The sequence below is a fragment of the Onthophagus taurus genome, chromosome 8 (assembly GCF_036711975.1).
Source record: "Onthophagus taurus isolate NC chromosome 8, IU_Otau_3.0, whole genome shotgun sequence".
Lineage (NCBI taxonomy): Eukaryota > Metazoa > Arthropoda > Insecta > Coleoptera > Scarabaeidae > Onthophagus > Onthophagus taurus.
In genome coordinates, this window is record NC_091973.1 from 5,094,869 (window position 1) to 5,121,677 (window position 26,809).

General features: G+C 35.4%; 2 protein-coding genes across 7 annotated transcripts in view; one reads left to right on the forward strand and one right to left on the reverse strand.

Annotated features, from left to right (window-relative positions):
* LOC111425235 (Glial cell line-derived neurotrophic family receptor-like) overlaps positions 1-26,809 on the forward strand; it is a 109,966-nt gene that overhangs the window by 63,627 nt on the left and 19,530 nt on the right. For 4 of the 5 annotated variants that reach the window (XM_023059143.2, XM_023059141.2, XM_023059146.2 and 1 more), the window contains exons 3-4: positions 9,775-9,807; positions 26,104-26,274. In XM_023059143.2, coding sequence (XP_022914911.1) covers positions 9,775-9,807; positions 26,104-26,274 — 204 coding nt within the window. The remainder of the gene's footprint in view (positions 1-9,774; positions 9,808-26,103; positions 26,275-26,809) is intronic. The other variant, XM_023059142.2, reaches the window with a different exon arrangement.
* LOC111415749 (uncharacterized) lies at positions 818-2,480 on the reverse strand. Of its 2 annotated transcripts, XM_071198759.1 has the most exons (3): positions 1,346-2,480; positions 1,043-1,293; positions 818-983 (listed from the first exon to the last, which is right to left on the reverse strand). In XM_071198759.1, the coding sequence occupies exon 1, from the start codon at positions 2,453-2,455 to the stop codon at positions 1,550-1,552; it is 906 nt and encodes a 301-aa protein (XP_071054860.1). In that variant the 5' UTR covers positions 2,456-2,480; the 3' UTR covers positions 818-983; positions 1,043-1,293; positions 1,346-1,549. The 2 variants fall into 2 exon arrangements, with proteins under 2 accessions (XP_071054860.1, XP_071054859.1); XM_071198758.1 differs by having other exon boundaries at positions 1,043-2,480.

A 26,809-nucleotide genomic window follows, 5' to 3' on the forward strand; every position in this document is an offset into this window, starting at 1 on the left:
TCTGCGTAACCAACTGTAGTAAAGTTGGCTTCAGCGAGGCGGTTCAAGAGGATATCCAGGGTGAGGTTGCACAAAAGTGGGGATAGTACACCCCCTTGTGGACAGCCTCTAGTATCACCTCCATGGAGACTGACATCACCAGCCCTAAGCTTAACTATCCTATGTTTAAGAGTGTTCTCAATCCAACCACAAAGAATCGGTGGAACATTATGCTCTAACAAGGCATCTCTTTAAATATTTTCCATTCTGTTTTTAACACCCTGTATATATTTGACTATAAAATTTGGATGGATAGAGTTAAAGTACCTTAAGGCTGTAGTCTCACGGTCACAGAGTTTCTGAGGGGCCCAGGAGACGGACGTTCGGAAGCAAGAAGACGGGACTTATTTCTCCATATGCCCCGCCCCTTTATTTATCTTTTGCCCACGCAGTCCCTTTGAATTGAATGTGTTTATATTACCCGATTTTTATGGAGAATATAGAAAAAGACGGTAATAGTAAGTAGCGTCTTCATCAGTAAATATCTAATAGAATAAGGATTTTGTGGATTATGCAGATGAACACAAATAAAAACTTTTATGCAAAACGCGGTATTGCACTGTAAAGAAAAATAGTGATTTGTAATAAATATTGTAACAAATATTGATAACAAATTTGCCGATAAATTGTACACAGTTGTAAAATGTACATAATTGTACAAAATAATAGATACAATTAATTTATTAATAGATAATTGGGAGTAAGAAATACCAGAAAGGTCCTTACTCTTTCAATGCGAGGTTATAGGAACAAAAATTTTAATAGAGCAAGATCAAGAAACGGTTGTATCTGTACTTTTATTATTACATCTAGGGTGTTTTATTTCTAATAGTTAAACTCCTAGTGTGCCGTGGATCCACCAATTCAGGCAACATGTTGTCAAAATAAAATTTTTTCAATTTTTATTTCATTTTGTCCTTCCAGAAATTAGGATCTTTAGAAATCTAAAAAAAAATTGTAATATAAATAATAATATTAAACATTTGTTATTGTATCTTTATACCATTTCTATCTCGATACCATGCGGTGTCCATACAACAAAATAACACGAATTGCGACCTGTTATATGCAATTGTCCTTGAATTTGGAAGTAGTAATCGTGACCTCTATTTAAAACCATTTTATTATTTATAAATTTACAAAACTTTATTATCCCTTCTTCTATTGCCGCTCTTGGCGTTAATTTCCTTGCTGAAAAGGGACATTTGATTTCACACAAGAAATCCTCCCCTATTAGCCCATCTGGTGATGCAGCTAAATAACAGTCCGTCTTATGAATAAACAAACCACACGGCAAAACATTTACTTGTAGTTCGTTTTCAAGCTGTTGCCTAGCAATGGGTTCTTTTTCAATGCCATATTGCATTGCTATTGTCGGATGAAAGGATTGGTAAATTAAATATTTGACAATATTTGATGGATTAGTACTCTCCCTCTTCTTACAAATTCTTCCGAAGTTGGAAGCTGTGAGCCGCTTACTTCTTTCCTCGTACCAAAGCTGACTATTGGCCTATCCCGCTGTCCTAATTTCTATTTCCGCTAACTCGTCTTCCGGTTTGTAAATATTTCTTAAAAACGCTTCTTTTTTAGCGGCGTATTTAGCGGGCGACATATCTGGTATCAATTCATCTAAACCATAATTTTCATCAGCTGCTTGCACTGCTACTTTACGTCTCTTTCGCAAAATTTTACGTTTAGAAACACGCCCTGAATTTAATTCGGAGTATCTTTGAGTGTATACTCCTAAATTATTTCCAGATAATTTTTTATGGATAGTTCTAATTGCTTCTCCTTTGGTGTTGTATGAGATAGCTGCTACATTACACCTCAAATTGTAACCAAATCTTCTACAATAATTAATTCGTTTACCTGCCACATATTTTGCGATAACGGAATTATAGCATTCCGCCACATTTGTCGACATATTTGTTAATAAACTGTGTGCATTAAAAATTAGACGGTTCACGAATGAATTGATGTCATCATATAACCCACAATTTTTTAATTCTTCTATCCAATTACGTTCGCCTAATTGTTGGCGTTTACAAAAGTATGTTCCGCAATTGGAATGATCACCAAATACATGATGTACACTATTCGCAAGGTCTTGCGATAAGAGCCTTACATTTTTATGGAGTGCCCTATATTTAGCAGCAGATAGAGCAGCCGTTCGAAGCCTACGGATATTGTTTTCTAATAACTTCCTTAGTTGAACAGGAACGAACGTACCGCGCGAACTAAATTTTCGTCCACTTATTTCTTTTAATCTTATGCAATAATTCCGCAAAAGATGATTAGAGCATTCAATCTTTTGTACCAATTGGTCCCCGTAGGGCCTTACATCTAGTAATTTTCGGTACACACTGCTGTCCCCATCTCCTACCAATTTATTATATTTAGCACCATGCATTTCCATGCTCTTTTTGAAGCCCTCTGCAATTATAGACTTTTGTTAGCAAAAGGTTTGTGTCACCAAAACCATAATTATCCTATACAAATAAACCTTTCAAAACAGGAAATCAGTAATAATTTAAAATAAAATATGTATTTTTTGTATTTTTATTTAAAACCATTTTGATACTAAACCAAAATATTTAATACTACTGAAAAAAATTAATAATAGTAATGTTTAGGAATAAGCCATTGAAGTTACCTAGTTCAATGGCGGACCTAATTATAATAAAAAATAAATAATCAGAATTTAATTCGGTTACCTTAAAAACTATACATCTATATTGTATTCAGCTTCACCTACTTATATACTTTTATTTCAAAGCAATTGAAACAATGCTATTCATACGAAATGGTCGAAAAATACGATAAGATCGTAAAAGATGCAATGTAAATAAACAGACCGCTCGCACAATCTGTTTGGCCACACCATGCGCCCTTTGAGGGCGGAGCTAAATTGAAATTTGCAAAGAAATTAGGATATTCTTACCGTGGGAAATTCCAATCTAACTCATTTATATCAAAAAATTTCAAAAAAATGTATATATAAAAAGTAACCAGAAAATTATTATCTACGGCACCAAGGACTCGATTTCGGAACTTTTCTTAAAACTCTTCTTAATCTCCGTTATTATCAACAATTATCTAAATATTTCACCGTGCGGCCCTAGAGTTCGTCTTTCTATACATTTTTTATTTGAAAGATTTTTGGCTATATCAAACGGTTAACGCGTTATATTGGAATTAAATTTTCGGTCCTGAGACTACAGCCTTAACCCTATGAATGATTAATCGCAATTAATTTAAATTGTAGATAGGGGTTAGTGCTCTAGACATTCGGTCTGCGCAATTAACGTGCTTTCGTCCACGTAAATTACTCTTTATTTTTCCATTGTAGAGGCGGAAGCCGGCCGGTTTTTATATGTATAAATCTCGGTGATTAGTGACGCGTTAAACGGATGAATATGCAATAAAGCGCGAGAGGGCGAGTGCGCTGATATCGCGGTAGATCAGTCTCGAAATTAAAAAGCATTACTTTCGCGTAGAACGAACGAGGCATTTAATAATCGCCGGTTTTTGTCAAACGGGCGGGCTGCAATGTCGAGGCCGATAATTAAAATTAAATTGTATCAAGCACGTTGACTGAACTGTCGGGGGAAATTATCCGAAAAGTTGGTTGAAAAAGTCGCTTTTAGTGGAGTGATGTAATCATTCGATTTGAACCCGTAAGTGACCATTTAAAAATTTAAAATAACAACATTTTTCAATCCACGCATTGGCAAAATGTTGTAATTTTTTTAACCGCCCTTGACGGGAACCTAAATTGAAAATAATTTAGCGTGGGCGTTTCCGTTAAAAGTGCATCATTTACACTCGTGCTTCCCTCGGCTTTTATTTTTCAATCAACCGGAAAAAAAAATCGCATTTCAACCCTTCCAATGTGTCGCGCGAGGAAATGCATGCAATTACCTTGAGAGGGCTATTTATCAAGGGAGACAGATGTGTATTGGAATAAGTGAGTTATCTACCGATATCCTAGAGAAGAACAGAAATCGATTGAGCAATCAAGATGTGGACGGAAAACTTTAAAACATCCAGTCTTTTTCTCGTTCCTAAATCGATTATTAATTGCCATACCAAAAAAGGGTATAATTCACTTAGTCATTTTTCTTCAACGAAACCGGGAATTCAATGATGAAATATAAATGAAGTCCGGAATAGGGCTGGACTATGCAGAAAAAAAAAGCATCGCGCACACGACATACGCGCGTTTGGGACAAATGAGTCGGTTTAATATTTGATTAGAAAATCGAAAATCAATTACTTGCATTTCGCGCGGCAATTCGATCGATATAAACCCCGTAGTAAAAATCAGTTCCGCGACAGACTAAACTTTCAATTAAAACTGGCGGTTGCTAATAGGCCAAAATTGAAGTGGTAATATTTGCTCCCGTTACTTATAAATGGGGCCACGACAGCCGGCGATGTATTCCCCACATCAAAACGGTAATAGAATTCATAAGTACTCTGGCGAGCGGGCCAAGTCGTGAAATAAATGTCAAATTCAACAAACGGATCATATCGCCCGGGCGCAGCCTTCCCCGGTAGGCACTGCCGGAAGTAGTAAGGCAAATACCGACGAGATTTATCGAATTATCTTGCAGTCGGTTTTCATACCGGAGATTCTTCACAATTTTACTTTTTACCACATTTTCCATTTTACTACCTATCCACGTTTTCACCACATTGATGACTTTAATTGACACGATTCATTCATTTCTATCTCGTATTGGACTCTCTAATTTCTTTTTACACAACTAAATGACTCTCGTATTGCGATGATTACAAACGTGTATATAAACTAAATCAAATTTTTTTAAAATGCAAAACAAAATCAACCAAGTGTACGTTAAATACAGTGTGTTAATTAAAAAAAAATCAAATCGCGTATTGTAATACAAATACTGTGATATTGGTTGCATATTTCCAATCATGACGTCGGGTACGATAATTAATTAACACACTGTATAGACATAATAAAATATACTATATATATATAGGAGTCGAAGGTGAATTACAGTAGATTGAAAAGATTTCGTGGAAAGGATTAGAAATAGAAATCCGAACCGGTTCCGGATGATATGACGTACGCATATTGTATTGTAAAACTGATTTCTCAAAGATGCAAGTAAGTGGAGAGCTTCGCAGAAAAGGATTTGGCGAAATACGGTTGAAATGATGAAACACATTTTATAAAGACTTTTTGATCAAGATTATGAGTAAATGTGTCTCACATTGTAGATTTCCGAACGATTGGAAATCAAACCATGAAGCATATACATCTCGATATACAGTGTGTTTATTAATTATCGTACCCAACGTCATCATTGCAAGTATGCAACCCAATACGCAAATCGCGTATTGCAATACGCATACTGTAATATTGGTTGCATACTTGCAATGATGACGTCGGGTACGATAATTAATTAACACGGTGTAGATGTTAATTTGGACCTAAGTTAAATCGTTCCAAAAAAGTAAAAAAAACATTCTAGGTCTTGTGATAGTGTTAGTATAAAAGTAGAACTAACACTAGACCGAGAACTAGAAGCATTCGGGTTTAGCCGCACGTCTCTCAAGACGGCTAAACCCGAATGATTCTAGTTCTAGGTCTAGTGTTAGTTCTAGTTGTACACTAGCACTATCACAAGACCTAAAATGTTTTTTTTTTACGTTTTTGGAACGATTTAATTTAGGTCCAAATTAACATCTACAATAGTAGATTTCCAAACGATTGGAAATCAAACCATGAAGCATATACATCTCGATATACAGTGTGTTAATTAATTATCGTACCCAACGTCATCATTGCAAGTATGCAACCCAATACGCAAATCGATTATTTGCAATACGCATACTGTGATATTGGTTGCATACTTGCAATGATGACGTCGGGTACGATAATTAATTAACACGGTGTAGATGTTAATTTTGACCTAAGTTAAATCGTTCCAAAAAAGTAAAAAAAAACGTTCTAGGTCTTGTGATAGTGTTAGTGTAAAACTAGAACTAACACTAGACCTAGAACTAGAAGCATTCGGGTTTAGCCGCACGTCTCTCAAGACGGCTAAACCCGAATGATTCTAGTTCTAGGTCTTGTATTAGTTCCACTGATAGAGCTAGTGTAAAACTAGAACTAACACTAGAGTGATATTTTATGTTAACTAACGCTACTTACCGGTTTCAAAACTGGTTATAAAAATTTTAACCTCTAAAAGTTTAAAATAGTGAGTTTAATAAGATGTAAACGAATATTATCTGTATAAAATAGAACGGAATTTGAGTAGCCTGTTTTGGGATTAATTAAAAAATCTCCCTCTATAATTACATTCAGACTAAACCGTTTTAAATTGAACTAATTATTTTTCTTAATTAAATCAAAACGAAAAAAAGGTTCTTAAAACGGATTATTATGGTAAAGTGGGGGTTGTATAGCATGTTAAAACGTAACATAAATATATAATAAGTGTTTTCCCCCCAAAAATAAAGGGCGGATGATTTCAACCAGAATTCGCTGGGTTAACGTTCTGACTAATTAATGATTCGCGGCCCCAACACAATTAGCCCTCGAAATAACGTTATGCAACCATAATAGCTTAAAGATCCTGAAGGCAACCCCTGGAGTTTTTGCTAGGGATGACACCACAAGAGATTCGGGTGTGAAGATGGCCCTGTATAATTTCTGCATGTGTCAAACTGTCAAACTACCAAACCCGTATCAATCCAAGGTAACGAGACAAGAGAAACTAATTATTATCATTAACTGTGATAGGGTTTTGAAGGCATTTAGGTCAAATTAGCTTTAATAGATAAACATTTTACCCTTTTGAAAATTCAATTATTTTATTTTATTTCCTTTTTATTGCTTGGATCGTCAAATAAACGTTCTTTTTTTGTTATAAAATTAAGTAGTAAAATTAAAATTGATTGAAAAAAATAAATTCCGTAGTAAAAGTTGTACAGTCGTAGTAAATGGAATTAGGAGGTTGATCGCGTCGATAAATTTAAAAGAGTTACGGCTGGTTTCATTTTCGCCGGGAGCATTAATTCCTACATTGGCCCAAGTTCATTGTCGAATTTGATCTTTATTGTGCCAAACTAAAGATTAACTGTATCTTTTGGTGTAGAACGTGATTTATGCGCTTAACATTAAAAAATTGTCCTTACCGTAACGTAACGTCGTTATTGGGATAAAGAGGCAAACTGCCGATGACGGGAAAAAAAGGCAATTGTATAGATGGAATGAACATCGGGCTTTTGATGACTACTAAACTGTCAAATTCAGAAACTTGGTATCGAGGCCGTAGCTGGGCCACTGCCTCCATAAGCACGAAGGTAAAAATCGATCAGCGAACTGTAATATTTCAACATCGAAAAAGGAAAATACCTGGCGCACTAACGCCAGCTAGCGAGGAGAGAAAATATTAAAGCTTTTTGTCAGGTTGAGATGGCAACCCGAAAGGACTTGGAATGCAATTATTCCCTAGTTTTAAAACGATTTTGAACCGGTCCTAAATCGACCCGATCAAAATAATCACTTGTGATGAGAATATTACACTTAAGTTCTTCGTCTCTGGCTACATTTATCCACTTTTAAAAAATGCAATATTGCGTGCTGCCACGTGTACAGTTGTAAAAATGCAGTTTTGCAATGCAAATCGACCATAACTTATACCGAAGTAATTAATTTAACCTATTTTTCATAACCGCCCGTTATATTTAAAACGCTCACATAATCGAAGGACGTTGAGCAAAACTATCAGATTTTTTAATTCTTGATTACATGCCTAATAAACTCGTGCCTGTTCTCACAAACTCAAACTCTATTAATTATGCATTAATTGCATCTATTGATCTAGGTTACACCACGAATTTAATCAAGGGATTATTTATGTATTCGCTGGACTAATTCGTGTTTCAACATGGCAGTTCACTATTAAAGTATAAATTATTTTATACTAAAACACTTTTTAAAAATATCGAAAAAATTACAACATTCCACCAATATATTTGTTATGTTAATTATTTACATTTAATTTATTATATTACTTCGGATTTAAACAAATACTTAATTAACTCAAATAACCATTCATAAAATCATTCGTAACTACTCATATTTGATCGATTTGCACAATATGTAATTCAACTTTCAAATAATAAATAATACTTAACCATGAAATAACCACCCAAAAGAAGCAGATAACGACGATATGCAACCAATATCACAATATTGGTGTTGCAATACCAGTACTGTGATATTGGTTGCATATTTTCAATGGTAATATCGGGTACGATAATTAATTAACACACTGTATATGTATATATACATTAAAAATCTAGTTGCTACGAGAAACTTTAACTTTGAAATGTTGTAGATTTTCACATAATATAATTTTTAATTAAATAAAAATTAAGCGTGAATGGTTTAATTATAAAGAAAAAAGAAATAATAAATGCAAGCGCTTAGCTTTGCATTAAATTGAAATTAACCTGGAGTATTCAGTTTTATTTATTGCTAGGTATACAATCAACCTAAATAAGAGTGTTGCACTTTAAAGGGCAGTTAGGCTAAAGAATAAAGTTTGTAAAACATCTCATGGAACAAACTTTCGGCTCGAGTTCGTGTATATTGCCCCTGGAATTTGATTTTATAAACTTCGCCCGGAAATCTTCGGACCTGAAACTCGTTTCAAATATCTACTATTTTATTTATTTCATTCGTTTACTCCACGTTCGTTTACTCTTAGTCTTTTTTTACCTTGCAAGATTTCTGTCTGTCCAATACAAAATATGTCTTTCACATCCCAACCCCACTGCATTCGAAGCGGAGTTTCGAGAAATTGTAGTACACAGATTTTATAAACTTTATATTTTCCGACAGATTGATTCATTTTGACTTATATATCGCGTAATTTAATTGGGATACATGTTGATTTAAAATTAGATTCTTAACGCAGTTAATAATGTTATTAAATTTCGAACAAACAGTGTTATTAGTAATTAAATTAGTTCGATTAATTATAAATAATACGAAAACTGCCAATTCAAAACAGACACGCTAATATTTGGAAGCTGTTACGTTCTATTAACATTTTCGATAACCAATATTTGGATTCAAATTATTATATCTAAACAATCTTTCCATTTAATTAAATCGAATTGTTAATCCATCTGGTAAAAATGTTTAAAATTAGGTCAGCTTAAATATCTTGAAAGAAGTTGAAATGAAATTATAAAAGTTTGTTGAAATTATATCCAACCATCTTCTCGTTTAATTAAATCGAAATATTAAGAATTAAAAGAAAAAAGTCTTAAACTTTCCTTTATATCGTAGTCGTAAAAGCATGATTAAGATCGAAAATCAATTTTTTCCCCTCAGTTAATTCTCACTTACACGTTTTCCTCGAAATCGCGGATAAGTTACGCCCGATAATTGTAACGTGCCGGTGAACATCCCCCTACGTCAATTTCCATTTGTTTTCGTGGCTCGGAAAGCTTGGAAATCTCAGGGGACCGGATCTATCCCCATCCCCTTGTGGGAGGTCGGACCCCGTTGCACGCAGCCTGTGTCTTAGTAATTACAATGTTCCCGAACTAGATTACGAATACCGATGTATACGGGATTTGGCGTGCGTAGAAGTAAAATCGTTTCGAAATCACCGGCACTCTCACACAGAATTTCTCCACGGAAATCGCATAATGCCACTGATTTGTCGTTTGCAGGGGGAGTCAAGCAGGAGGCTCAAAATCAAAACGGTACTGACCCTAGATCACCTCCTTAATTGATTAATAGATGTTTTAGGAGTACAATCTGCACCACAGCACCAACCCATATTTTGAATTGATTCTATACTCTTATATCTTCTTTGCACGACATTCTACGAAAATTAACTTCCTATTCTATGAACAAGTAGAACGCTTCATTTATTTTTACACATTTCTTATTAGATATATTAATAAGGTTTGTTTTGCAATACTTCTAATTATACATATAGAATTTTTATATATACCATAAGATGGGGCTACATGGACACAACGCAAGGTTAGATTATGTTTTTGTTTCTGGTGTATTTTTTTCTTATTATTAAAGGAAGTCACTGATTAAAAAAACTCCAGTGTCAACATTTTACATGAATTACAAAGTGGAAGACTTGGAAAAGGCTATGGATGCAGTTCGGAAAGTTGGACATCCGATTGTTTTAGGCAAGTCTGAGGAACTGTTGATTTCGGAAACTTTGCCTGTTGTTGTGAATTGGGGCGACATTTGAGATGTGCTGAATAAATACCTAGATAAGCAAGGGAGGCAGGTCAAGGTCTTCAAGAACAACACTCCAGGTCCAGATTCCATCGATTCTTTTATAACTTGAAACAACATGTTACATGCGACGACACATTACAACATTTTTTAACAATGCTAACCTTGCCCTTTCTTCCATGAAAAGTGTGAACCTATATAATTATGATGTGTCCAAGAAGCCCCAACAACGGGGCTACTCTGACATCACTTTTTATATATTTGTTGTTGTTAGCTATATAATCCTGAAGGTTAGGTTGATATGATGAAGTTTCTGTTGCCCTAACTTTAACAAAAAACGTGTCCAAGTAACCCCATCTTACGGTATATAACTATAAGATGTTTCCGAAAACTTTAGTTCCACGATGAAAACCAGAATTTTCGGAGATATCTTATAGATAGACTTTGTAGCGTATAGTTAAAGGGTTCAGTTAGTCGATCAGTATCGTAGTGTTACAAAGACCTCTTTTTAGACTGTATATTATATTGTATATTTGTTTGTTAGAGGTAAGTAAATGGTCGAGTACCAAATTTCTTATGATATAAGACCTTTTGCTATCATATAACTCATAGCAGCTCATCATCAGCAATAACATAATCTTATAACATAACTCATAGACTGTGATGAGACTAGATAGTGCACTTATATATTTAGTCACACTTTGATTGTCTCAGTACAATACATTTGGCAAATTTTTGCAATTTTAAATCGCACCAGAATTGAGTTAAAAAAGTCAATAGGAACGGTGTTTGTAGAAATTTTGAGCGCATGCGCATTAGGATATGTAAGATACAATACGCTAGTGCGCATATGCTGAATAATTAAGTATGGTGAATAAACATTTAAATGATGAATGGTAATTTTGTTAGAATTAAGTGAAATCGGTGCGTATGGGATAGTTGCTGACAATTTATGCACATGGCGAATATAATTAAAATTCAGGAAGCATGCAGTTGCATAATTCATTTTAAAAAGTAGTTAATAGTTCCTATTTAGGTTAATTTAATACAAGAGCGTTTCAGAACGCCCAACGGTGCACTCATAAGCAGCGGGGGCAGTTCGGTGCGAAATTGTTTAAATTATTACGACGTGAGGGTATAATAAAGCCGTCAGCGTTTAACGGGCGCGGCTTAATTAAAAGCAGGCCGAATGAAAAAAGGGGTGTCGCGGTTTCTTTATTGTACGGTCGATTTCGGCGCGGCTACTTTAACCGTTCCGTTGATTTGCGACCAGATCGATCGTTATGCATATTTGCAGACCAAACGCTGCTAGCCCTAATTACATTCGACATGGCCATAGCCCGTGGTCAACAGCGGAAGAGGGATAGCGCAAAATTTGTTTAGCTTTGAAAAAAAAGAACGGTTTTTCCTCTGATATTTTGATATTTACTTTTTTCGTTTTTTTTTTGGTGCGGGGTGTTTCTATGAAAAAATAATTTCACCCAAACGTTAACCGTGCATAGGGCAATCAATAAATTTTACGAGAACATTTCTATGCCCTTAGACGACGAGTTTGAGCATGCATGAGGCCGGTCGATCGGCCGTGCCCCCACCTCTATTCCCCGAACCCTTTGGGGGCGCACGAGTCCCCCGGCTTCTGAGCAAAGAGGACGATAACAATCGGACCCAAGCGAGGGACCTTATCGCGCATTACATAACCCCTAACGTAACGTTGCGATTTTGATACAACTAATCCGTTTTTGTCGGAAATCAATCACCACTCTTTTTCGTAGACGGTCTCATTATCATCCACCCACAAACCCCAAAAGGTTACCATCGACCCTACCGCGTCATTTTTTTTTAAACCACTTGACCTTTTTTTAGCGAACTTAATACCCCTCGTTCTCGAGAACTACTAACGAATAAATTTCTAATTTATTTTGAATGTACAGTCCACGTTCGACTTACCCCGCACATATTTCCCCCTCTTTATGCTCCAAGAGCCAATACACAGATTCTCCACTAACGTAGAATGTCCAATATTTTACCGCACTTTACATTTACCCTCATTTCTAAAATCGATTTCTCTTCACTCACTCTTTTTTTACCGGTTCAATATTAAAATTTCAAGAGGCAACCCATCTCGGTGCATTTTTTTTTAAATTAATCAATCGAAATTTATTAATTTATTCCTTTTTCGCGCATCCACCAAAACTATTAAAATAACACAATGTATTAAACTGTATTTCGAATTCAGCGCATGCAACTGTTTTATCGAGTTTTTGAACGCCTTATGCAGGTGTAATTCATGATAGAAAAATCAATTGCCATAATTTATTACACTAACAGTGTCGTAATGTATGCTGACTGGAAATTCCAACCAAGGATTTCCGCTATTAAAGCAGTCAAAACAATCCATCCAAATTTCTATTTCCATTATCGACAAATTAATTGCATTTTGTGTGTCACGAACGTTTGTTTTTATTGTTGCTTCGTTATTTATACAAAAATTTATGAAGAAGAAAATATTTGATTATACAAAGAGAAATTTATGGAATAATGTGGACGCATGATGTTTTAGCGTACCATCAATCATTTAGTTTTCAATTTTAGGCATCGAAATTGTACATCTTTGATGCTGATCGAAAGCAGGTCATTCATTTGGGAAAAAGGCTCGTCAACACGGTGGCCAGTTCCGTACGTTTATTACGGCAAAAACGAATTAATATTTTAACCATCAATTTACAATATGCTATAGAATATAGATAAAAAAATTTTCTACCGGCGAAAATCCTTCTTGGTAATGAGAAAATGTGATGTACAAAAATGAATCACATAATACATTATGCTACATGAAAGGAATCACTAAATGCCCTTCGGGTGAGCTCGCTGGCGGTGGAAAAAGCAGCAGGGCCTGATATCAAAGGGGCTACAGCCTTTCACCCCCCGGTCTCCTTTGAGCACCTGAATTTGTGGTTTAAAAGAAAGCACCACTTTATCTCGTTCTTATCTCCCTCCAATATTTCTTTTGTTGGAGCCAATAAGTATTTTTCCCCTCAATTCCGCCAACGTAGAAACCCGAATTTCCTAATATCTTCGAACACGTACACCTTTTTAGTTAACCACCCTTTTATTTAAAAAATATCACGGTATTTATTTAAAAGCAATTACAATTAACGTACACGAAACGGTTACATCTTAACAAATGGAATTGAAGGCAATTTAAAATAAACATCCGTTGTCTTAATTGAGTGCACCCTTTCCTGCCGCAAGATAGCTTGCAGTAGATTCGTTTGCGGTTATGTTTGAAGACGTGTACCGCTTGATGAACATCCGTTAGAGTTGCGAGATACTCTGATGAAAATTTCCACGATTGTATTATACGAGTGGGCAAAAAAAACGGGTAGGAGCCTACAAGAGTTGAATTAATTTCTGGTTTTATTAATAATGATCTCGATTAATAAAAGGACCCTAAAGCTCCCTATTTAAATCCAAAGTTTAATGTCCTCAATTCATTCGAACCATGCCATTCGCGCGAAAATGTAACTACTGGCGTTTATTTCCGGAAATCGATAAATTAGCTACCACAGCTACCGGTGTAAATTACCCGGGGATGTTTGTTTAGGTTAATATTGATTGAAGTCTAAGTAAGAATTTGTTCCTCTTTCCGTACCAACTCTAGAAAACAAATTGAGATGTTTCTTTGTGGTCGCGAGCCGTCCTTTTTACGAGAGATAATTACCCGAACAAAGGTTTATGCTCTAATGTGCTATTTCTAGTATGGGGCACGTATTTGAGAGACTGTTTCGTTTGGGAAGCAATTCCGTAAATTGGACACGCTGTTTATAGTCATTTTGGTTATGTCAACATCGCCCCTTCCATGCTAATCGAGCCCGCCGTAGTTCACGACCGATAAACTTTCTTGAACAAATTCCTTTCAAACGCGGAGGCGTTTTGAAATGTTTATAGACTCGGCCTCTACGGTAATTGAACGGAAAATAAAAACCATCCCTCCACCGAAACATCTTCGACCGGAACAAAAAAAATATGAAACGTTGAGAGTTCGAAATTGGGGATTAGAATAGTTGAAATATGTGGCGACAAGGGTACCCCAAAGGCAATTTGTTTTTTATCCACCCTATCGGACATAATTCCTCAAAATCTATAGTTCTTGTCTCAACTTACAAAACGAAAACAATATCGTTTAAATCATCTTCTAGAAATATTTTAGAAATATTTAATTTTATTATAACAAAGTGACTTAATCGAAATATCGATTTCTTGTAAGTCCAGAAGGTCATCTAAATATATCCAGAAAATTTCCAAGAATTGTCTGATATTTCAAACAATCCTGACAACTACTGCCTCCGACACATGCAGAACGAATGTTTGCTGTTTGAAATATGATAAGATGATGGAACAAGCAAATGCCAATAGAAAATGCCAGAAAGAAACTGGTGCTAGAATCAAGAATGTTAAAAACAAGCAGATGAAAAGCAAATGATAAGAGCAAGTAATAAGACAAGTAATGAAGCTGAAGTCAAAAATTAGCAAAGATATTGTGGATGTCAAAATAAAGCCAGAAAGAAACAGACACCCAGAAACTGACCAAAAAGATTTTTTTAATTTTTGACGTTATAATTAATTTAATAATAATTGCACCAAAATTATAATGTAATAGAGTATTGGTCACAAACGGCGGGTTCCAGACTTTAGTCTGTTTCAACCAACCTTTTAAAGAAATTAAGATAAACTAAATAATAATAAAGAAAAATAACAATAACAATGAAGGAAAAAAGAATAAATCGAATATAATATACAGATACAAGGTCAGACCACACATCAATGCACGACCACAAACCAAATAACATTATAAATCTGGTAAAGAAATTACCACTTTTCAAATGTCTCTGTTCTATATTTAGGTGGTATGATTGTAAGACAAAACCTGGTTGGATATCTTCCGTCATTTGACTTAAATGTAATTTTGTCATAGAGGTATCGTGTCGTGATTATTTTGTGAAACAATAACAAAGTAAGCAGTCCTTCAGCCTGTGCGATACTTGGTCATACTTCCTGATACCAAAAATGTAACGAAGGCAGCAATTTTGTACTTTTTGAATACGATAAGCCGTGTCCATGTCGATCGCTGCCATATATTAAATTGTGACAAGACGTAAGCATCACATAATTGTTTTTGATATTATATGATAAATAAGCTCTATGAGGATATGATTGCCTAAGATAGAAATAAGCTTTCTTTATATAATTATTAATCTGCCCACGATATCTAAAGCTATTATCAAGTGTTAGACCCAAGCACTTCACATTATTTTATTTCCCAATTTTAGATCAATATTAACCTGAACACTCTCTACAGAACTTCCAAAGCATATCCATATAGATTTGACAAGGTTAAATTCAATTGATGGAAATTAGCAATCTTATGGATAATTTGTAAATTTATTTAAATTTGTCTCCACATCATGACTCTCGCAACGACGAAATGATTGGTATATTTGAATATCATCAGCATACATATTAATATTAGAAGAGGATAAGTTGGCAGCGAAACTAACTTCTTGCGATTCCCGATTACCAACTCTTACCTTTTGTGTTCACGGCACCACGACCCAGTCCCAACAACCTCATTATACGACAGAGCAATGTATGATCAATGGTGTCAAATGCCTTAGAAAAATCCAGGAGCTGTAAGCATACCTTTGTCAGCTACACAAAAAACATCATCAGTGAGTCTTAGCATAGCTGTAGTGCAACTATGATCAGCACGAAAACCAGATTGCTGAACTGGTAACAAGTTGTTCTGTTCAATATAAGGGATTAATTGATTTTTCATTACTTTTTCCAAGATTTTAGACATAGTTGGCAAAATAGATACTGACTAATAAGCTAACTTTAAAAACATTGTTAAAGTTATTTAAATGTTGTTCTGGTTCGATTTAAAAATATAGTATTCTCTATAATAAGAATGAAAACGATCTCGATGTACGACGTGGTTGGATCGTTCGAGACATCTGGTCGTGAGTGTATCGGGCGTGGAAAAGTGCAATCGTAGCAGTAACGATATGAAATCTTTAGATTATAACCTGATGGCCCCTTCAGGACGGATTTTATATTCGATTAATCACGAAAAGGAGAGGACCCCGTCCTGCGTAATATATCCGCGTTAGCAGTTCTCATTGTATTAGAAATGCCTCCAGGGGGCGCCGTATTGTTCGAAACGCTGGATTATTCGAACTTCTCGACAGGGTTGATGGCGTCGAAGGTAATGTATTGGAAGATGAGCATAATGTCGTTTTGGTAACTCGTTTTTGGTAAAATTTTTCTTCGTAGTTTGCTTCACAGTTCTATTCAACCTTTGTTTGGATAATAAATATAGTATCTCATTTGCTGCACTCGATTCTATATTGTTGTAAGGATTGGGAATATTTTTGCGAAACCGTTCATAATTCTATTCAAACCTTTGTTTGATTAATAAATAAACTATCCTGTTTGCCCGATTCAATCCTATATTGTTCTAAGGGATCAACGAGTTCATTGCTGCTGAATTCTAAACAAAATTATTGTGTGTGTTGTAACTGATACACAATTGTGATCGATGAATCGATTTAAAAGAAAAATCGAACTACTTTGATGGAAATAAATACTGGAACGTTATTATGAAAACGAAATTAGGGTTGAAGAATGAATTCTTTGTGTCGACGGGTTGGTTAGTTTTTGCTGAGTGGCATAAAAAATGTAAACCTAATTTTAAGCCGACAAAGCATAGAATAACAACACGCACTTTTCGGGGTACTAATTTGAATGTATTGATTATGTAAAGAACCATTGTTGTTGCTGGTAAATAGGAGCGCTTCGCGACGAAGCATACCATTAATGATGCCTAAACATTTTCTCTTTCGTAAATTCATATTTATAGACGACCGTTACTAAGTCACTGTGAAAAATTTTCGTCTTCCTACCGTTTCGAGTGTGTATGCACGTATTTTGCGATATTTGCTTTGAAGGTAAACATCAACTGATGTGTGCAATTCCCCTTATGCATGTTTGAACTTCGCATCTGGCGTTTATTTCCTAAAATAGAACGATGATACACAATATACGCGAATTCAACTGAGCGTTTTAAAATTTATCAAGTCCGTATTTCTTGGGAAGGGGGTCGAATCTCGAGTTTTACTGCGCCGGACGAATCTCGCGCAACCTCAGCGCTCAATTTCGCAGCTGACGGTTTTTATTTCACAAATTTAATCCACAAAATGTGCTTACATTTTTGCAGAATTCCTATTTTGCATTACCCGATGTAGCTTAGGTCGTTTGCGTCTACATAAAAAATACACATCACACCCAACCATACCTACTTATAATCGTTAAATTTACAAAGAATTCGATCTAAAATTATGCATTCTCTTTAACTAAAAAATTATACCCCATACTACTTCACCAACTACTAATTTTGAAGTTTGAATGTCAGTTATACTTTATCAAATAGTAATTCGATTGCTGGGACTTTATTTAGAACGAATCCTGCGACTATTTATGGCAGGTACGGCTGCCAATTGAATTATTAATAAGTGTTACAAGTAGCGGGATGCAGACATGCTACAATACACTGTATATATTTTCTTAGAAAAGCTAATCGAAACTCGATAACTGTAAAAATAATTATATACAGATAGACTGTGTAATAATGAGTTATATATAAAAATCTTTATCTTTATTTTGTAAGAAATAAAAAATGTTACAAAATAAGTTTAAACCAAGTATAGTTAAACTATATCGAGTTTGGGCTCATTTTAAAGTACAGTGCAAGTATGCAACCAATATCACAGCGCAATAGGCATCATACGCAAATCGCGTATTGCAATAAAAATACTGTGTTATTGGTTACATACTTGCAATTAACACACTGTAGGTTGGTTATAAAATTATAGTATGAAAAGAAATTTTTGGGTCAACCCAAAACGGATAAAAGAACGCATCAATTTGAAACGTGACTGCAAGTATCCATCTACCATCGGATGTAACCTTCAGTTTTATGCTGACGTATGTTAAGTTCCCATTTCCCAAGCGATAACCACGTTTAAATGTACATATAAAATGAATACGTCTTCCATTAACGTAGTATAAACTGAAAAATGACGTACATTATTCTGTGGTAGTACCGGTATAATAACGGAAGGCAAGTTTATAAATACAACTAATAAAATATGCTGTGGGTAAATATAAAGAACACATTATGTAGGGTTTTGACTCAATTAGTAATTCACATATTAATTCATAAGCGTTCGTGGTCAATCATTGGGTTATGTAATATTTATGTAATTACATCAATGGCCACGTAATTTTTTAACTGAGCTTTGGTCGTTAAGTTCTTTTTCGTAATGGCTTCTTTTAAATAATGTATAGGTTTAAAAGTTGAACTGTTGCAAAGATAAAAACTAAGCCGAACTAAACTGTAGGAAATGAAGCGAAATTATCTCGGACGGGTTTTAGCGCCATCAAAACAAAGTTGGTTCGGCCAAAAAGGTACGTTAAAAGTTAAATGAAACATTAATATCGAATACGGTTTCTCGGTTGTCGCGCTAAGTGAACCAAAGCTCTGATAACAGCTTTCGCGATAACCTCAGACGGCGTTGACACTTCATCCCAATGTCATCCTACACCGCCTAATAGTATTCAATATCCATTTCGGGAACTTTACTAAGTTCACTACGACCTGATATGGCATACTAGCGGCGGCGCGTATGGCTTCAAGTAAGAATCCAATGGAGTAGTGGAAACCCAACGTTGGAAACGTCGATTTTTATTGGTTAAAATTTCAAGCGAGATACTCCATAAGTTCCTAAACGTAACAACGTCCTAATTGGCTGGGCACTTCCATATCAATAATTTCCAATTGGGCTCGGTGAGTACTCCGTACACGTTTTGTTCAGACTGTAATTTTACCGCAAAGTTACCTTTTGTGTTGGAGGCGAATATCGACAAATTGGAGCGAACCTGTTTTTCCTTAAAAGCTAGGTAAACTAAGTCTTCAATGATAACGTCACGGACAATAACAATCACCGTGCTCTACTTGTCAGTTATCGCCCCTTCTCCGCCCTTCAAAACGATTGCAATAACTTCCCAGAGATTCCTTTACACCGACGGGCCGAAAGATTGTTGTAGTTTGTAAAATTTATCCATCTCATCTCATGCCCGAGCTTGGAATTTCTCTTCACTTTGTTATTATTACCGGAATTTTAACGTTTTCATAATGGAGATCTTAGGGGAACTCAATTTAAAACTAAATTATTCTGAAATAACAACGTGCCTCTCATTATTTGTATTGTTGTCTCGCTGTGGGTTAATTTACCTGTAGTTCATCCAGTTTCCGCGACAAGCTTGAAAACGTATTCTGTTAAAGTTGGTTTTAATCTCGGAACAACTAGATTCTTTTCACGTTTCTTGAAGCTCATTTATAACAATACCTGTTATTTCAAAAAGGAAATTAATTATATTTTAGTTGAATAATTTTATGATTTAGTGATAAAGGGGATGTATGTGTGTGGAGTGACGGCAGGTCAGGACTTGCGTCGAGATCAGATATTCATACCCAACAGAAATACTCGCATAGGGGAAAGGAGAGTAAAGGAACTTGGATCAATACAGAACCTTGAATAATTTATAAAAGCATTCTGGCCCGGTTGACGGGAAGTCCCCATTCTGGTAGCAACGTCGTATCGCCGCCACCACTACTAGACTGCCACTCTTGACTTGCTATTGTCTAAATACTTTGACATCATCACTCGACGCCTCTTCTTTTCGCCCCACGTGTTCAATACTCGAGCACCTATATCGTTCTAAATCTAACCATTGGATACAAAAAATAACGCGAGTTGAAAAAAAACTCGCCAATAAAAAAGGAAACGGGAGACAGATCGAGAGTGTATCAAGTTGATGGAGAATCTGTTCCCATGAGAAGCAACCGCTACCAATTTAAAGGGCTAAAGCTTGAACCATATGAACTGGGGGGTACCCTTTCGTGAGAGCATTCACTTCCTAAAAATCGTTCTCACGTGATTCTCATCCGCGATGGTGGAATTAATCTTAAATTCACATTGTCGCCTTTTAGTTATTTTTCAAACGAAAACTAGCTCGTGACGCAATTACTTGGATAAAGTACTAAATTAAAGTATTAACTAGAAAGAAAAAGGAAAAACCACTGTTTGATTACGTTAAACGAAATCGATCAGCTATTTGGACATAATTAAATGATCTATTACACAGGATCTATTCAGCTGCGCTTATTATTTACAGTGTTGGACGAGGTAATTGTTTAAATATCGATGGTCGGTTTTTACGTCATTATTTATTATCCGATTGGCAATTTTGGTAAAATATTGCGTTAACATTTTAACGCAGACGTCGATTTATTAGTTAATAGGGAAATTCGTACGGGATAATTAACTCTGAATAATATTTCCTGTTGATTCACGTAATCCAGTAAAGTTAATACTGTTAGTTGCAACTTCGGATAAGATATTAACCCGTTAATCATAATAGTTTCTAAGCTGTAGGGTCTGAATTATTAGTGAGTAAGTAAATGTAACACTAGGAAAACGTTAATTCCATCAAATTCTCCGGCAACAATACGCGATACTCAATTTCCCTGCTGTAACTTATTAAGCTCCATAGCAGAAATTATGGATGGATGCAATTTTGATCTCGTACAGTTTGAATATTTTATTCGTTACCGTGTTGTCGCGCTAACTTTGAGGTACTAAACTTTGCGGTTCGCTTTTTGCCTCGAAAACCTCCGTGCAATTCAAATTCACACTTACTACGCGACATATGAACACCCAACCGTCTGAATATGCATGCCCATCTCACCTATAGGCTGGAAAGGTTTCCGTAGTTATCGACCATAATTTCAACTCTTAACGCACACAACATCACCCATTCTGGACTCCATTAGAACAAAGTTTTCAACGGTACCGAATTAAAAAGTTTGTTCATCCCGCATATTCGTGGGTTAAATAAAAATATAAAGATAGTGTATTAATAAAACCGAAAACTAATTACGGAATCCGAAAAGTTTTGAATATCTGCTCACCTCGAGTTCGATAACAAAAGCTGTTTGTAAACATTAAAAATCTCACTTCAAAGGTATTAAAAAGTTTTAACAGGCTTATGGAGTGTTCTGGATAAGCGTTTCAATGCCGAGAGGTTTTCTACTCAGTTGGTATTAGTTCACACTTTTTAAGTCAATTATTAAAAGAGTTGTTACATTTGTGACAATGTTGTACTAATTTTTATTTTCCCGAGTTTCTACGTTTTAGTCATCTTCAGGCTGTATATATATATTTTTTAAATATAATTTAATTTAATATTCAAATATTTGCGTAAGTAGAGACTTGGTAAAGGGTTACCTGTTAGCAGAAAAATAAAATAGTGCTACAATACGCACGTGTGCACTAAGGTATGAGGTTTTAATAACGTCGAGTCGACAAGAATGCATACATTTGAATTTTAAATCCACTTGGCGGGCCGTTTATATTGGTTTATTGAATATTAAAAATTCTTTCATGTCGTTGCGGCGGGTATTGTTCCGAAAGCATATACGTCATCCGTAATCTGGGCAGCCGTTGCCAGCCCTATTATTTGCCGGTTTATTAGAGTTTTTTCTTATTGGAAATAAAAGAATTCTCGTAGCTTATCGATGCGCCCATTTTAATTTATGCGTCTTTCTTGGCCGTGCATTCGCGTGTAGACAAACTCCATTGTTTACTTTTTTTCTCTATTTCTAAAGGGTGTTTTTCGTCTCACCGAGATGTCGCTACTGATTTGTTATCGACGTTTCATTGGTGGTAATTGCCCTTGTCCAATCTATTCTCTGACCCCTCGTCGTCTTTTATCCTATTTAGTTCATAAATCTCGCACCTTAACCGGAGAAACACAATCCGACCTTTTTTTTCGATCGCATCTCGATACAACAAAATCCTTAAGTTTACGACCTATTAAAACATATCCGCCGGAACCGTTTGCCAAGAGTCAATGTAATGATACCTATTATGGCGAGCTCAGGTAACATATTACCATTATTAATCCGTGTAGCTGAGATGCCGCTCCACGCGTATGCAAAACATACACTCGTCCGCCCCGATATGCAAATCGAACCGCGATAGGAAACTTCATGCACATCGCTTATAACGCTAATCCTTAATTACCGAGCAGAGTGATTAAACTAACTCTGTGTGTCGTGGCATTAAACCTATTTCCTTCCTCTTTACTGGCCTTCTATGTTTTCCATGGAATTAAGACTTCACGCGAACTAACTTTTCGTACAAACTCTTAATTCCTCTATTACAATATCACAAAAATACATACTATGTGGAACTACTTTATTAAATAGGCGTTCTACAATATTATTACAGAATAGTTTTTATATATACAGGATGTTTCATAATATATGCGCAGGACTTCAATATGTGATAACTTGTCCAAAAATTTGAAGAAAAGTTTCTATCAACTTACCCTCTAAAATACACCATTTTCGAAATTTTATATGAAAATTTCCGGAGTGTTCCGAATTATGTCGCAAGATACAACAATGCGCTCTCTTAATTGGTCAACCTTTTCAACTGGAGTAGCGTAGAGTAGGGTTTTCAGATGGCCCCAAAAGAAAAAATCTAAACAATTAAGTTCGGGAGATCGCGGTGGCCTCCTCGACCGTTCCAACGGTCTGGATATTCGTCGTCCAAGTATTGGCGAGCAACCAAACTAATGTGGGCCGAAAGCTCCATCATGCATAAAGTACATGTCTTGTCTTACTTGAAGCGGTACATTTTCCAGCAGTTCCGGCAGCACTTCTTCTAGAAATTGTCGATAATCTGCACCGTTTAATCTGTTTGGTAAAAAATGTGGGCCTATCAAATGATCATCGACGATGGTAGCCCAAACATTTACGGAAAATTGTTGCTTCTGCAATTTCATGTGGATTTTCTTCTGCCCATAAGTGGTTATAGTGAAAATTGGAAATACCATCCTTCGAGAAAGATGCTTCATCCGTAAACAGAACTTCGGCTCCAAACTCAGGATTTTGAGCTATTTTGATGTACAAAAGCCAATCTTGGCAGAAAATTTCTTGGCAATAAGGCTTGTACTCTTTGGATATGGTAGGGATACAAAAGTTGTCTTTTCAAAATTCTCCAAACCGTCGAGTGAGATAGGTTTAAGTTGTGAGCAATTTTGCTGGTACTTGTGATCGGATTTTCGTCAATTTCGTTGAGGACAGCCTCTTCTACTTGGGGATTTGCAACTTCCATAGACCGCCCATTGTCAGCAGTATTCCTTTTAAAACTTCTGGTACTGGGCGATCAGAATGTCTTTCTTGAGCTTCTGCCGAATTACCGCATTTCGCACATTTCAGCGTTTGTGTAATTCATTTTTAATTTTGTAATACAAGTTTACTTTTTGCAGGTACAAACTAATTGTTATTTTGACAGGAAGTAGCTTTTTTTATAAAATTTAAAGCCTACTTGTTAAAAGTAAATTATACAATTTTTTACACAAACGCTGAAATGTGCGAAATACATTGTTCCTTTCAAATACATCCTTTACGATTTGGAGAATTTTTAAAAGACAACTTTTGTATCATTTTTTTTTATTTTGCAATTATGAAGTTAACGCTTGTTTTTGTTACTTGTCCTAACATTTTAGTAAAATAAATTTTGTATTCCAATAAATTGACCGTATATGTTGCAAGCGACCGTTAAAGAAAAAAGCTATCGAGATTCTGCCTCGCCCGCTACGCGACCTCGGCTTAATGATAAAACATTGTGAGCTTTGTTATACAACTATTTTATATTAAGATAATGAAGATGCTGGTCGCGAATTCATATGGCTGAGATTATTTATAGCCGAGGTGTTATAATCGACACCCTTAAAGAAAATGCTATTGAGGATTTGCCTCGCCCGCTACGTGACCTCGGCTTATTAATAAAACATCATCATCTTGTTATACAACTAATTATTCTATTTTAAGATAGTGAAGAAGTTGGTGATGAATTGTTATAGCTGAGATTGTTTATAGTCGAGGTGTTGCAATCAACCCTTGAAGAAAAAAACTGTCGAGGCTCTGCCTCGCCCGCTACGCGACCTCGGCTTAATGATGCCACATCGTGATCTTTGTTATACAACTATTTTATATTAAGACAATGAAAATGCTGGTCGCAAATTCATATGGCTGAGATTATTTCTAGCCGCGGTGTTATAATCGACACTCTTAAAGAAAATGTTATCGAGGATTTGCCTCGCCCGCTACGCGACCTCGGCTTATTAATAAAACATCATCATCTTAATATACAACTAATTATTCTATTTTAAGATAATGAAGAAGTTGGTCGTGAATGGTGTTATAGCTGAGATCCTTTATAGCCTAGGTGTTGCAATCGACCGTTAAAGAAACATGGCTCTCTATCAATGATATCTCTATCGAGGAAAAATTTCTTTCTCACACAAAACTTAGCTTGTTATGAGTAGAAAATGCTTACAAACGCTGTTTTCTGTACAATAAACGGTTCCGGAGATATTTGCAAAAAACGATTTTTTTAATTAAATTTCAACACCCTGTATCTCAAAAATGGTGCATTTTAGAGGGTAAGTTGATAGAAACTTTTTTTCAAAAAACTATCATATCCTGAAGTCCTGCGCATATACTATGAAACACCCTGTATATACATAAAATATATCTACTTTATATATATATATATATATATATATATATATATATATATATATATATATATAAATATATAATTTTAGCATTGTTTAGTCTCAAATTGTACAGAATAACTTACTGAATACGATAAGTACCCACAAATCATCTTTGGCAATGGAATAAAAAAATTAGTGGTTTTTGAAATATTTTGTTTCAAAAATAAAATGGAAACTATTGGATCTACTGCGCTGTGCTTGATCTTAAAATGTATACAATGACTTATTGAACACGATGAGAATATACAATCCATCTTTGGCAATGAAATGAAAAATTTTCAAAATTTTTCAAATATTAATGACATTTTTTTACTAATTACTTGTTATTTTATTATGATCGTGTATTCATTGATAAGAGAAACAAAACTCGGATTGTTTTAACAATAAATAATATGTCTCAAAGTATAAATAACATAAAACAGTAAATAATCAAAAAAATCATTAAAAATCGAGTTTAAATTTTATATATATTAAGGTGATGACATAAACAATTAACGAACACTCGGTGTAGGAATCTTGAGACCAGATTTTGCACTTTGCAAACAATAGAGAAGTAAGATAAGTCGACAAGGGAGTTATTAGTACGTACTTGTTACTGATCCACTCCGGCAAATTTCAGATTATGCGCTTAATGCCTACGTAATGGATAATATCCCAGGGCGGTCTAATTGTAACGTAAGTCGGTTCTTGGGGTTCCTCCGGAGATTATATGTTCTCAAGATATTAGAATGAATTTATAAACACCTATCAAGGATTAGTAGGCGTGTAGATTCAGAATCCTAGTTCAACTAGTCGTAACGTTACGTTTCTTAGCTGAAACTTTTTTACAATGACATATTTTAATTGTTTCCTGACTTGAAAGCATTGTTACCGAGCAAACACGAAATCTTCAAGATTGTATCGGGGCACTAACAAGCAATAGCAAAAAGGTCGTAACTTTTAATGGGGAATATTTCATATCGCGATCAATCGCTGAAAGTTCGTTAACCTTAGACGCATTGAAAAGGCCGTTGCGCGACCGATTAATTGTAATTTTGTTTCAGTTGCGTGCTCAACGGTGACTGTAACCAAATGCCAGGCGGCCCTGCGAACACTACAAGCATTCCCATTCTTCAAACCAACGTGTCTCTGTCGAGAACCACACGTGGACCCAGAATGCAACTCTTTCAGAGACTTCCTCTTCGATCACCCTTGCGTTTTCGTCCTTAAAAAAGGTAAGCGAGAGACTTTCCTCGCCTCACCGTGCAGAATCTAGACTTTGATTCAGTCAATTACTTAGGAAGGGCCTTATGAAACTTTTACCTTTCCAATTTTCCCCCGTGCGAAGACCACTTTGCATTAAAACTTTAGTCGTTAATTAATCACTCTAAAGCTTTGCTAACATAAAGTTTCCCGACTCAAACAATAATTCATTCCGGACGGCTCCTTTATATACCTATTGAACCAACGTATCGGTGCTTTTCCTTTCGAGTACTTACAAATTTAATGTACAATTAACCAACCTTTACAAGTACTTGTTCAAATTACACGCCGTTTATCGGTTTATCTCATTAAATTAATTAATTTTGAAACCAACAAAAAAAAGTAGTAAAAAAAGATAGTATTCGTTGGATTAATCTTTTGGGGGTGCCCAATCGGTTCCACAAATAAGATTGTTCGCGTTATGTTGAGATAAACGCCTCCGGTCAGACAATCCAGAAATTTATTACCTAGAACATGAAAATAAGACCACGGATCAAGTAGCGGAGA